The following is a 14,466-nucleotide window of genomic DNA, read 5'->3' as shown; positions in this document are numbered from 1 at the left end:
GGAGGAATAATTTACATAAAGTATATCCACTTAACAGCATACAATTCTGTGAGTTTTGGCTCTCACATACACTAGTGAAAATACCACCACAATCAAGAAACTGTGTTTCTATCAATCCCAAAAACTTCCTCTGCCCTTTTGCAATTTATTCATTCTGACACTGGCAACCACTGATCAGCTTGTTGTCCCACGCAGTTTGCCTTGTATTTAGTATGTATTCTTCCGTGCCCAGCTTCCTTCCACCACCATATCCTTTTGAGATGCATCCGTGTTGTCTGTGAGCAGATCTGTTATTTCTTAACTCTGAGTATTCCACGGCATGGGTACAGCAATTTTGTTTATCCATTTACCTCTTAATGAACATTTAAGTTATGTTCAGTTTTTAGCTACAGTGAATAAATTTACTAAAAACTTAGTGTGAACCTAAGTTTCACTTCTCTGGCGTATCTAGTTGTAGAATGGCTGGGTCATATGGCATATGTTTGTTTAATGGTTTAAGAAATTGAAAAACAATTTCCAAAGTGGTTGTACCATTTATTTTATGTTCTCATCAGTACCATATGAATTTCAGATGCTCCCCATACTTGCCAACACTTGATATGACCAGCCTTTTGAATTTTAACTAAATGTAGGTACAGTGATATTACACTGTGGTTTTAATTTGTATTTTCCTGATGGCTAAAGATATTGAGTATCTTTTCATGTGTTCATTCATCATCAGTATATGCCCTTTTGTGAAGTTCAATCCTTTTCCCCTTTCAGAATCAGTTTTGATGCCTTCTTATTATTAAGGTGTAAAAGTTCATTATATTCTAGGTAACAGTACGCAAGCAGATGTATGTATTGCAAATATTTTCTTGAAGTCTTTGGTTTGTCTTTTTCTTAATAGTATTTTTTAAAATTTATTTGAAATCCAGTGTATTTTTTTTCATGTTTCTCTGTCCCATCTAAGAATTCTTCTAGGAGTTTCATGATGTTAGCTTTTATGTTTAGATGTATGGTACATTCTGAGTTAATGTTTAATATGGTATGAAGTAAGATTTAAGAATCATTGTTTTGCAATGGATGTCCAATTGTTCCAGCACCATTTACTGAAAAGACTTTCCTTTCCCCACTGAACTGCCTTGCTACTTTTGTTGACAATCAACTGACCCTATCTACATAAGGCTATTTCTCTTTCCTTCCAGTGGTACCAATATGCCTATTTTTAAGGCAGTGACACATTATCTTGATTACTATAGCTTTTCAGCAAAACTTGAAATCAGGGAGTATAAATCCCCAAATTTTGTTCTTTTAAAAAATTTTGGCTGTTCTAAGTGATTTACATTTCTATATAAATATTAGAATTAGCTTGTCAAGGCTTACTAAAACTTAATGGGATTTTTACCGAGATTCTGTTGAACCTATGATCAATTGGAAGAGAATGGACCTATTAACAAATTGAATTTTCTAATCCATGAACATGATAAATCTATCTACTTAGGTCTTCCTTAACTTCTCTCAGCAATGCTCTGTAGTTTATAGTATAGAAGTCCCTCATGTCTCTTGTTAAATTTGTTTCTATTTTGTTTTTTGATGCTGTTTAAACGGTATTTTTATTCCATTTTCTATTGTTTGCTGTTAGTATATAAGAATTCAACTGATTTTTTTTTTTTCTTTAGAGAAAGAGAGAGTGGTGGAGGGAGGGAAATAGGGAGAGGGAAAGAGAGAATCTTAAGCAAGCTCCATGCTGGGCAGACCTGAGATCATGACCTGAACCCAAATCAAGAGTCCGACACTTAACAACTAGGCCACCCAGGTGCCCCTCAACCGATTTTTAAATATATTCCTTATATCCTATAACCTTGCCATATTGACATTAATTTTAGTAATAGTTTTCTAAATTCCTTATAATTTTCTATGTAAACAATCATGTAATCTATAAATAGAGACAACTTTCTCTCATTGAAATGGTTAAAACGGCTAGGACATCCACAGCCATATTGAATGGAAGTGATAAGAATGGACATTCTTGCCTTATTGTCAATCTTTGTGGGTAAAGTATTTAATATGTCACCATTTCAAATGATACTGGTATTTGGTATTTCATCATTAAGTGTAATATTAGATGTAGGCTTTTCAAAGAGGTTCTTAATCTGGTTGAGGAAGTTCCCTTCTATTCCTGGTTTTCTGGGAGTTATGTAGGGCTGTATAGATCCCTTTACCAGTTCTCTTTTCCAGTCCTTTATGAGATAGCTGTCATAGATGCATATGGTATGCATGTATACAAACTGCCTCTGCATACATTATAAATTCCATAAGACAATATATTATTTGCTTTAAACAATCATATATATCTTTTCAAGTTAAGAGAAAAAACTGGTATTTATAATTGTCCATATATTTGCCATTTCTGTTTATTTTAATTCATTAAACATGATCCAAGTTTCTCTCTGGTATTATTTTTGCTTCTACTTGGAAGACTTCCTTTAGCATTTCTTGTCTTTTGGGCATGATGGCAATGGATTCCCCTAATTTTTAATTTATCTGAAAATATATTTTCTTAACTTCATTTTTGAAGGATATTTTCACTGGATTTGGAGGGAAATTTTCCTTTCAACACTTCCAAGATGTTATTGCACTGTCTTATGACTTTATCATTTCTAGTTACAGGAACATAGTCATTAGAGTTATTGTTCCCTGTTTTCAAGACTTTTTCTTTCTCTTTGACTTGTTAACAGTTTGACTATTATTAAATGGCTAGGCATGGATTTCTTTGAATTTATCCTATTTGGATTTGCTGAACTTCTTGAATCTGCAAATTAATGTCTTTTAGAAAATTTGGGAAATTTTCTGCTGAGATTTCTTCAAATATATTTTCTGCCAATTCTCTTTCCTTTCCTTCAGAGACTTCAATTACTTGAATGTTAGACCTTTTAAAATTGTCCTACATGTCCCTAAATTTCTAATTTTTTTTGTTTCATTTTATTTTGCTTTAATTTTCCCCCTCTTTTTTAGATTGGACAATTTCTATCGATCTATCTTCATGTTCACTGGCTCTTCTATGAGTTCCATTCTGTTATTAAACTTATTCAGTGATATTCTTATTTCAGATAATGTATTTTTCAGTTCTAATATTTTTTTCACATTCTCTATTTCTCCACTGAGATTACCTATCATGTATTACAAGTGCATCTTCCTTATCTCACTGAGAGTAGCTCAATAATAGATGCTATAAAGTATTTCATAATTCCAATATCTAGATCACTGTGGGTTTGGCATCTCAGGGTTTTCTTTCTTTCTTTCTTTTTTTTTTTTTTTTTAAGATTTTATTTATTTATTTGACAGACAGAGATCACAAGTAGACAGAGAGGCAGACAGAGAGAGAGGGGGAAGCAGGCTCTCCACTGAGCAGAGAGCCCGATGCAGGGCTCGATCCCAGGACCCTGAGATCATGACCTGACCCAAAGGCAGAGGCTTAACCCATTGAGCCACCCAGGCACCCCTCAGGGTTTTCTTTTGATACTAGGTCACATTTCACTGATTCTTCAAAGGTCAAGTAATTTTGGATTGCATCCTGAACATTGTGAAAACATGCTGTGTAAACTTAGGATTTTTTTTCATAATAGCCACTCTAATGGGTATGAAGTGGTGTCTCTTTGTGGTTTTGATTTCCATTTCTCTAAAGGCTAGTGATGTACACAGCTTTTTGTGTGCTTATTGGCCATATCTTTGGAGAAATGTTTATTCAAATCCTTTGCCCATTTTTTAAATTGAGTTGCTTATTTTTTTGATGTTCAATTATAGTTCTTCTATATTCTGGCCATTAGAAGCACTTGGCTGGCTGAGTCAGTAGAGCATATGACTCTTGACCTTGGGGTTGTGAGTTCAAGCCCTAAACTGGGTGCAGAAACTACTTAAAAAATATCCTGGATATTAATCCCTTATCAAAGATATGATTTGCAAATATTTTCTTCCATAAAAAACCACAACTCATTCTTTCTGAGAGTTCTGTTTTTACTCTCTTGATAGTGTCCTCTGAAATACAAAAGATCTTAATCTTAATGAAATACAATTTATCTATTTTTTCTTTTGTTGCCTGTGTTTTTGATATCCAAGAAGTCATCTCTAAATCCAATATGATGAAGTGTGAAGTGTTTCCTATATGATTTCTTCTAAGAGCTTTCTTGTTTTACTTCTTAAGTTTAAGACTTTCATCCATTTTTAGCTAATTTTTGTATATTGTGTAAGGTAAGGGTGGTTTCCAGTTTTCCCAGGTCCATTTTTTCAAAAGACTATCCTTTCCCATTGAATAGTATTGGCACTGTTATAAAAAATCATTTGACCATATACATGAGAGTTTATATTTGAGCTCTCTATTCTATCTTGATTTTCTATATGTCTATCCTTATTCTAGTACCACACAGTTTTGATTACTGTGGCATTTTAGTAAGTTTTGGGATCAGAAGTATGAGTCTTCCAACTTTGTTCTTTTTTTCCAGGATAGTTTTGGCTCTTTGGGATCCTTTGGGATTCTATATGAATTTTAGGATGGTTTTTCAATTCATGAAAAAAAGACTGTTGGGATTTTGATAGAGATTACTTTGAATCTATACATCATTTTGGGTAATAATGTCATCTTAACAACACTAAGTTTTCCAATCCATGAACATGGGATGTCTTTCCACTTATTTGGGTCTTCTTTAATTTATTTAGCAATGTTTTATATAGTTTTCAATGTACAAGTCTTTTACCACTTGGTTAAATTTATTTTTAAGTATTTTATTCTTTTTGACACTATTATAAATGGAATTTAAATTTTTGTTCCTTTTTAGATCACTTATTGCTCATACATAGAAATGCAACTTATTTTTGTGTGTTGATTTTGTATACTGCAACTTTGCTGTATTTATTTATTAGTTCCAGCAGGGTTTTTTTTGTTTTGTTTTGTTTTTTTTTTTTTTTTTTTTGTGGTATCCTTAGGTGTTTTATATGTAAGAGCATTATCATTTGGGCACAGAGACTACTTTTTCCTTTCCAATGTAGATGCCTTTTATTTCTTTTTCTTGCCTGATTGAATTGGCTAAAATTTCTAATATATGTTCGAAAGAAATGGTGATACCCATGACTTTTTGCAGAAAGTTAGTTTTAAAGTATGCATCTATTACTTTTGTATTCTGACTTGTTATTGAAAATACACATCAATATCACCTCACGGATTTAAAAAAAGTTCCCTATCCTCTCCCACAGATTCTGATTCAATAGGTCTTGAATGAGACTCAAGCATTTAATATTTTTTTAAAGCTTTCCAGATGTGTGCCTCTGTCCTACACTCTCTACCCAAAGTAATTTATCTCTCAGAACTTTATTTCCTTCATCTATAAAATCAGACTAAAAAGTATAATCCTCACATTTTTTGAGGGTTTAATTATGTGGCAGGCAGCATCCTATGTGTTTCAGTATTATTGCACTGAATTCTCACAACAGCCTTTGTTAAGGTCATGACTACTAACCCCCATCTTTACAAATGGGGAAACCGAGCCAAAGAAAAGTTTGGCATCTTGCCCCAAATCACACAGCTATCAAATGGTAAAATTAAGATTTAAATGAAATCAACATGATATTAGCATTTATAGTCTTTAGGATGGCGGTTGCTTTATAGTATAAGCTTGATGAATATTACTTAAAATAGTAGTTGTCATATGTAAAGCAAATCAATAAATTATTCATACTGAGAGTTCCAAGTCAGTAAAAGAGTTAAATGTGTTTATTATTCTCCATTTACTAAAGTCATCAAAGTAACAATATATTTTAGAAAGGCTTCCATTAAAAACTAATTTTGCACTTAATATCATTTATATTTGCATTCTCTACTTCCTCAACTCCCATTGACTTCAATCTATTACCACCAGTCTTTCTCTACTGCTCTACTCTATGCTACTGCACTTGACATCTTCTGTTTGTCAAATTAATATCCTATTTTGTTTTCCACTAATTTGAGGAATACATATCTTGCTTTTGGCTTCTAAAATATTACTCTCTGCTGGACCTCCTCTTGCTTTCTTTGACTACTCTGTCCCATTCTTTTTCTTTTGTTCCATAAACGTAATGCTTTCCCAGTTTTTGGCTTCAGTCTTCGCTCCTCATCTATGTTCCCTCTATATGTTTTCTCTGAATGATGTCACCAACTCCTCTGGATTCAGTCCAAAACCTAATGGTCTAGCTCTAATCTTTCTTACCAGCTTTACAACCAAATTTTCCCCTGCCACCTGGGAATCTTCCCTGGTATATTCCATAGACACCTCCAACTAAAAAGACCTGAAACAAAACTCAGTCATTTTGTCCAGAATAGGCTATAGTTCCAACATACTTCTCTACCTCTGCTCTTCCTCCTGGTACCCTATTCTACCCAATCTCTGACATATGAAAACTATAATTCATACCTACCTATTTTGTTCACCTCAATCAGTGATAAAGTCCTATCATTATGCCTATATATCTCTTTAATTTACCCTCTCTTCTCTTTGGCAATGTCTTTAGTTCAGGATCTTATCACAGATTGCAATAACCTACATGCTAGGGTTTCTGAAATGAAATTCTCCCCATGCCACTGTGTAATCTTGTTTCCTAATTTAAATTGTATTGGTGGTAAAATGAGGATCATCATATCAGTCCTACCCCTATTATTGCTTCTATAATATTGTACTATAAATATCTGCTTCATAATTGATTCCTCCACATTTTAGTTTTATATCACCATAACCCACAACAATGCCCATCACATAACAGAGAGTAATAGATAATTGCTTATTGACTGAATGACTAAAAGCTCATGTCACATCTACTTCTAAAGAACTTGAGACCGCTCACAATGTAAGATACATTTCCATTAGGATAATTAAGATAAAGATAAAAGAATAGCTATGCAATAACCAATTTACTTATGAAAAAGTTAATTTCTGGAAAATTCACTGGCTCAAAATAAGTTATTTTCATTAATGACAGATAAAAGAGGTGGCACTATATACTCATACCCCTCTTCAAAATGTTTGCCTGGTTTTCTAAGGCAGATATTTCAATCTTGGCATTTTCTTTCATCAAAAGCTTTCTTTTCTTTGTTACTTCATACTCATTATTGAAGTCTGCAATTTCCTTAATAAATTTTTCTTCCTCCTCAGTCACCTTTCTCTTTGTAGCCCCCTGAAAAACAGAAACAAAAGATCAACTATAGATGTTAATTGTAATACTATTTTTCTATAGTGATTTGAAATGCAATCCTTTGGAATTACTAACAACAAAAATATAAGATTATACTTCCTGGTGTTATCACAAAAATGCTTTATTCCTCCAGCAATATTAATAAAAACATGAAGCTACTGCCTACTAATAACCAATAATTTCCACATGAAAGTTTTATCCTTAATGTTTTGGGAGTATTACTGAGATAGAAATCCTACAACTTGTCATTATATCTGTGTTTGTTTATGTATTAAACTTAGCAGCATAGGTGCCATTTTGTCACTGAAATATAAAATTAGGTAAAATAATTAAATGTCCAAACAGGAAAATGAAAATCTACACTCAAAGGAATTACTGCTATAGAGAAACAACAAATAAGGAAATTCAAGGAAACCTTTTAAAATATAGACAAAGGAAGTAAAATTATATATTTATTTCCAATTCAGTTCTACAAAGTAGTTTATGTTTTATGAAACATCAACATGAAGAGGAAATAAGAATTTCCAAAAACTCTGTGCCATGATATAATCTAAATATTACTGTATTTTTCTATTTTTTCTAAGAAATGTCAACCAACTGTGAACTACATTGGGGAACTAGCCATGTCATGCATAAGCTCAAACTCTGTTGGTTCTGACTTCAGATAAATATTCTTAGAATTTTTAAATGTATTTTCTTTGAACTGTCAATTAATTGTAAGTAACATTCTTAACATTTAAAACTGAGTCTGCTGGTTCTGAGTTAAGATAAAAAAAAATAATAAAGAAAATCTATCTCTTCACCAAGATCCATAAATATGCCTAAAGTGTGAACCTCTCTGCCTTTCAAAAGCATTAAAACCAAGGTCTGAAAGCCTGAGCAATTCAAGTCAGTTTCACTGGGCTTTTCTATGCTTATTACAATTGCAAATAATTCCTATATTGCATATCTTCTAATAGAATTCTTTCAAACTATATTACTCTACCAACTGGTTATAAGTAGCATTTAATACTTTTCCATATCTGAACAGGACTATCTTCCAATATGCATACGTATAATTTTCTAAAAGTACATCTAAGTATATTTAAATACTTTTCAATACAGTTAGTGGAAATAGATATTTCTAAGGAGCTGGAGACTTACAAAGGTTTGGAGAAGCATATTCCTCTGGTTTGTAATTTCACTACACTGTCTTTCTAAGGCATTTTCATGAATTTTCCAAAGCTGTAAGAGGAAGGCTTTTTCAGAAAACTGCTGAACCTTTAAAGTGAAAAAACAGAAATCAGAATGAAATAATTGTTAAACATTTTAGGGTGCCTTAGCTAACAGAACAGATCTGCATAGTATAAGGTATTTTTTGTATTAATCTTAAATGCAAAATAAAATTCACATTAAACATCTTATTTTAGGGACACCTGGGTGGCTCAGTGGGTTAAAGCCTCTGCCTTCGGCTCCGGTCATGATCCCAGGGTCCTGGGATCGAGCCCCACATCGGGCTCTCTGCTCAGCCAGAAGCCTGCTTCCTCCTCTCTCTCTCTCTCTGGCTGCCTCTCTGCCTACTTGTGATCTCTGTCTGTCAAATAAATAAATAAATAAATAATCTTAAAAAAAAAACCTTATTTTATATACACCATCATATATTATTTTATAACGGTTCTATCATTGCAAGTTTTATAATATTTCCCCCAGTAAGAATATAGGCCCCTCGATGACAGAAAATGTGTTTTCTTTTTTCTTTACAATACCTCACACAATTCTTAGCCTAGATATCAAAAGCTTTTTGACTACACATATTAAACTCTGCTTCAAGACAGCCCATGTTAAAGAACAAGTTTCTATTCTCATCACTTATGAGGAAGATATGGATGAATTAAACATGTATACAGTAAGACTAATAAAATGAGATAAAATCTATAAACCATAGGCAAAAACCCAGTCCCACGACTATAGTTATACCAAGAAAAACACAAATCTGCTAAAGTCCTCCAATGCTTTTGAGAACTCATTTTTTATTTCAGTACCTCATTTGGGTTCTAGTTAGCAAAAGACATAATAAACATTAATATTGGATATGTAACTATTATTTCATTTGGGCTATAAAGAATAGCATCTCCTGAGACCATGAATATTGAAATTAAAGTCAGGAAGCTTTAATATATAAAAGCTAAAATTGATGCCAGACTGGGAATAATCTTTCCTTTATATTCAGCACTGGCCCTCATAAGAAAGCATCACTTTTAGTTTGGGGCTGTTCCCATCTCCACAGTGAAAAGAAAAAGGAAATAAATTCAATTTAAATTGCAGAAAGCAAGATTTATGTTAGCCACCAGAACTTCCTGAAGGTGAGAGACAGGGTGTGAAATCTCTGTCCCAGAAGATACTGAATAGTAAAGAGCTTAAGAATAGTCTAGTCCAGAGGCAAAGGGTTGGCCTGAAAGATATTTTGAAATGATATGGCTAAAAAGTCCAGGAAATACTGGCATTAAAAAAGTAACAGAAAAAAAAAAGTAATGGAAATAAAACAGAAAATATGGTCTTGCATATATATAATATCCTGGCACATCTGCTCACACCTTCAATACTTGTTGCTGTTCTCATCAACTCTATCTTAAGAAAGACATCAATAGAGAACGATGAAAAAGATGCAATTTTCATGACCAAAGAAACTCAGAAAATACTTTTAAAGTTGGCGGAAGGCAGAATGTGGCAGTTAGTTATTTTACTATCTAAGAAGACAGAAATTAGAAAACATATGGCCAGATCTATGAAATTGTTGGGTCCCCCAATAATGGGTCCATGATTAAAGGAGCGAGACTGATACAAAGTGAAGGTCAAGCAAAGCTTTATTTCACACCAAGTATCAAGAATCAAACCCAGCGTTTGGGGCCGCGCCTTTTACAGAGAGGGCGATCCCTCTCTGTTTCACAGACTAGCTTTTATAGAGCAAAGGCCATGTGGTTGGGCCTGGCCACGCACAGGTGGCCAATGAAGTTGTAACACACGGAGAAAGCCGCACAGTCATGCTAGGTCACACATAAGTGATCAACTGAATTACAATTTACCCTAGTAGACATTTGAACCAGCCTGTCACCTTGGTCACAACTGGCGCCCAAAAGGCAGGGCCCATACTCCTTGGTAACTAGGGAGACAGTATGCGGGCCCCCCCCACTGATCGGATGTCTCCACCTGACCTGACCCACCCTTGTATTTGGGCTTTGTTACCTGGGGCTGGACTTGTTTTTAAGTAAGTTCCGGGGGGGGGGGGGCAGAGTCAATTTAATTTTTACAACAAAATGGCAGTTCAACCGGGGTGGGGGGGCTGCTCTGGCTAAATAGGCCCTTACAAAATCATATAGAAGATGGAAGCAGCAAACAAAAGGAGGACCATGAATTCTATCACATTATCACATTCTTTTAGAATAAGAAAATACTTCAGAGCTATTTACTATTTACTTATTATATGAGAATAAAATGAGTTCCAAAAATGTGAAATTTCTTAACATAGGTCATATAATTAATTATGGGCAAACCCGGGACTAAAACCCAGCTCTTCTGATTTCCTTTCTCCTAAATTAGGACTAGAACTATTTCAAAGTAATAGAGACACTTCTGCAACTAAGATGGACTTTAGTCTCTGATAAATGCAGAGTATGAAAGTATGTAAGTTTGAGAAACGGTAAAACCACCAGAACTTAATGAGAGAAGGTTGCTTGTAGTATATACCTAACTCTCAGAGCTGTTATTTTGGACAATAACCATGAATGCCTGCAAAATTGCTTTGAGACCAGATATTGGGCTGGAAAATTTTTGGTTTAATCCAATAAGGTATGTCATGTATGAATCAAAATTCCTGAATTCTAATTGTTTCCGTCAGTGATCTGTTGTGAAAGACCTTTGTCGAAACCCAAAAATGAAGAAAATAGTACTTATCAGGCTAAGAAATTTAAGCCATAACCAAATTTATTATTCAGGTTCATAAAAGCCTTATGGTAAGAAATAAAAAATTAAGGTGTCCCATTCCAGCTATCACCAACTAAGACCTAAAATTACCACTGTCCTCTTTCCTAAAAAAGAAAATAAATATTAAAGAGAGCTATTAGACAAGTTGTCATTTAATTGGAATATTTTACCATAATCTGAAAAATGAAACCTATATACCCCAAATGAAAAGTAGAGAACTATTCAAAAGCTTTATAAGAAAAGCATATCTATAAATTTCCTCTTCCCCCAAACTTCTATGGGAATTATCATTTTGAGGTCTTTTCAGCTTCTTTGTTGTTGTTGTTTTTATTATTATTGGTCTGCTTCTCCTCATCATTCCCACTTTCCCTCTTATATTCCGTCTTTATCTTTTAATTCCACATTTTCCTCTTTAAATCAACCTAAAAAAGTTCCAGAGTCAATAAGTACAGAAAATTATAGTAACACTAATTTCTAAATTCACTTGGGGTCTGTGATGAAAACATTTAATACAAAATAGAATTGGCAAGTAAAGGAAAAAGCGTAATAGAAAAAGAGGCAGGAGTTTGGGAAAGCTCAAGTCAGTAATAGCAGATGCCCACAATATGATGATTCACATGGTGAAGACAACAGTAAGTTAAGGTTCCAGAAGCTACATGGGTCTATTATTAATAGAGTTCTTTCATATTTTAATGAAACTGAAAGGACAAAGACTTGTGGATCTTCCCAGTTCCTCTCTGCCAAGTGTAAGCTGTTACTCTTAAAAACGGAAATAGCTTTTCATGGCCACCTATTTGCAGAATGTGTTTCTCATTATCCCTTTTGTTCTTTCTGTTATCATGACCAACTCCTTAAACTATTTTTCACACTCCTGTGTTTGAAAACCAGACCTACTGATATGTAAAATCTAGGTAAACAATTCCAGACATAACCCGGAACATATTGCTATGATCACAAGACAAGGTCATTTCACAGAATAAATTATCATCAGAAACATCTCTTTTTTTGTAAAAATGATGGGTGCAGTTGAGAATTGGAAAGATACTAGAAGAAATGTAGAACAGACTTAAAAATAATTTTAACTAAGGTATAATTGATTTACAGCGTTATAGTAGTTTTGAGTGTACAACAAAATGATTTGATATTTATATACATTGCCAAATGATCACTACAGCAAGTATAGTTACCATTTGTGTCCAAAGGTATAAAATCTTTTTTTTTCTTTTGAGGACAACTTTTTAAGATTTATTCTCTTAGCAACTTTCAGTATCACTGACTATGGTCACCATGCATTATGACCATGTATTATGACCTGAGCACTTATTTAATTTATAACTGGAATATTGTACCCTTCGACCCTCTTCACCTATTTTGCCCCCCACCCCTACCAAATTCCTCCCCACTGGTAACTACCAATCTATTCTCTGTATCTATTAGTTTGGTTTTCCTTTGTTTGTTAGTATGTTTTGTTTTTTCAGATTCCATATATAAGTGAAATTTTATGGTATTTGTCTTTCTCTATCTGATTTATTTCACTTAGCATAATACCCTCAATTCCATTAATGTTGTTGTGAATGGCAAGATTTCATTCTTTTTGTATGGCTGAGTGGTATTCCATTATATATTTAGCTACATCTTCTTTATCCATTCACCCATTGATGGATACTTAGGTTGTTTCCATATCTTGGCTATCATAAACAGTGCTGCAGTGAACATAGGGGTACACATATCATTTCGAATTAGTGTTCCCGTTTTCTTTGGGTAAATACCCAGAAGTGGAATTGCTGGATCATACAGTAGTTCTGTTTTTAATTTTTGGAGGAACCTCCATACCATTTTCCATAGTAGTTGCACCATTTACTGTCATACCAACAGTGCAAGAGGGTTCCCTTTTCACCACATTCTTGCCAACACTTGTTATTTCTTGTCTTTTTGATTATAACTATCTTAACAGATAGGTGATATCTCATTGTGGTACTGATTTGCATTTCCCTGATGACTAGTAATGTTGAGTATATTTCCATGTGCCTGTTGGCCATCTGTATGTCTTCTTTGGAAAAATATTTATGCAGATCCTCTACCCATTTTTATTTTTTGTGTGTGTGTGCATGTCCACCAGCTTTAATAAGGCAGTGGGAGAATGCAGGGGTGGGGCACATCCACTGGCATTATCGAGGCCGCTGGAGAGTGCTGTGGCTGTGTGCATGTGCCAGCAGTATCAGGATAAAGGGAGAGGGCAAAATGGTGCTAGCAAGTCAGCAAAATGGCACAAGGTGGAGGAAGAGCAGGAAAATGGCGCCCACCTGTGCCTCCATCTTTACAGAGTCCCAGTAGGCCCCTGTCCCTCTGACAGATGCTTTACGATTAGGAAATAAATTTCTCCTTCACATATGTATAGTCTAGGTGCTTTTCAAACTGCTGCTTTTGCACTAGTTCTGGGGCAAATGATTCTACACATGAGCCCTTTAAGAGCAGAACATTCACTTCCTACACCCTTTGGATCTCCTGGATGTAATAAGCACCGCTGATTTTCAAAGCCAGATGTTTTGAGGGTTCATTTCTCCTATCTAAGTCCCAAGTGCTAGTATGCCTGATGCTGATGTGCTTCTCAGGCATAAGCTCCATATCTGTGATCTCCCTCCTGATAACGGGTTGGTGTGCCAAGGTAGAAGAGGGTTCTGGTGAGACTACGTGTCTGCCTCTCCCACCCATCTCATTGTGGCCCTGTCTGTTATCCTTTGTTGCGGAGGAATTTTTTAGCTAGTTTTCAGGTCTTTTTCTGAGGGAATTTTTCCATACGTAGCTATAGATTTGGTGTGTACATGGGAGATGAGTTCAGATATACCTATTCTACCATCTTGAACCACTTCCCAAAATATTTTTGTACATAGCTTTTCCAATCAGGGAAAGGTTTGAGTTGAGGCACTATCTTCTATCCATGGTAGCTTGGACATCTTTCATAAATCAGCACTTTAGAGACTACTAACACTATATCCTAAATTACCCAGGAATGTCAAGGGGTTATAACAACAAGAAGAAAAGGGTAGAAGGTTCCTAGTAGCGGTAATACAAATTTCTCTTTCTCATCTCTCTTCTTCCTCTGACTACAAATGAAGAGAAATATTTGCATGCAGCCTTAAAGTTATATTCTAGAATCAAATAGCCAAGCTTTGTCAGAAAATATTGCTGTTTTGGAAAATTTTAATTTATAGCAGTGCCAACACTCAGGTTAATTCTGCGTCCCTCAGCCATAAAGGCTTTTTTCTTTCCCTGTTTTATTCCTCTTGGGATATTTGATTTTTCAACAGA

General features: G+C 34.5%; 1 protein-coding gene across 1 annotated transcript in view; it reads right to left on the bottom strand.

The window, feature by feature from the left end:
• The window catches only part of LOC111144667 (coiled-coil domain containing 172), a 52,798-nt gene that overhangs the window by 19,877 nt on the left and 18,455 nt on the right, over window positions 1–14,466 (bottom strand). The window contains exons 3-4 of the mRNA XM_022499068.1: window positions 8,341–8,457; window positions 7,014–7,179 (exon numbers count right to left, since the gene is read on the bottom strand). Coding sequence (XP_022354776.1) covers window positions 7,014–7,179; window positions 8,341–8,457 — 283 coding nt within the window. The remainder of the gene's footprint in view (window positions 1–7,013; window positions 7,180–8,340; window positions 8,458–14,466) is intronic.

The sequence above is a fragment of the Enhydra lutris genome, unplaced genomic scaffold (assembly GCF_002288905.1).
Source record: "Enhydra lutris kenyoni isolate GAN:26980312 unplaced genomic scaffold, ASM228890v2 scaffoldscaffold12, whole genome shotgun sequence".
NCBI classification, from domain to species: Eukaryota; Metazoa; Chordata; class Mammalia; order Carnivora; family Mustelidae; genus Enhydra; species Enhydra lutris.
This window is presented reverse-complemented; position numbering and strand designations above follow the sequence as displayed.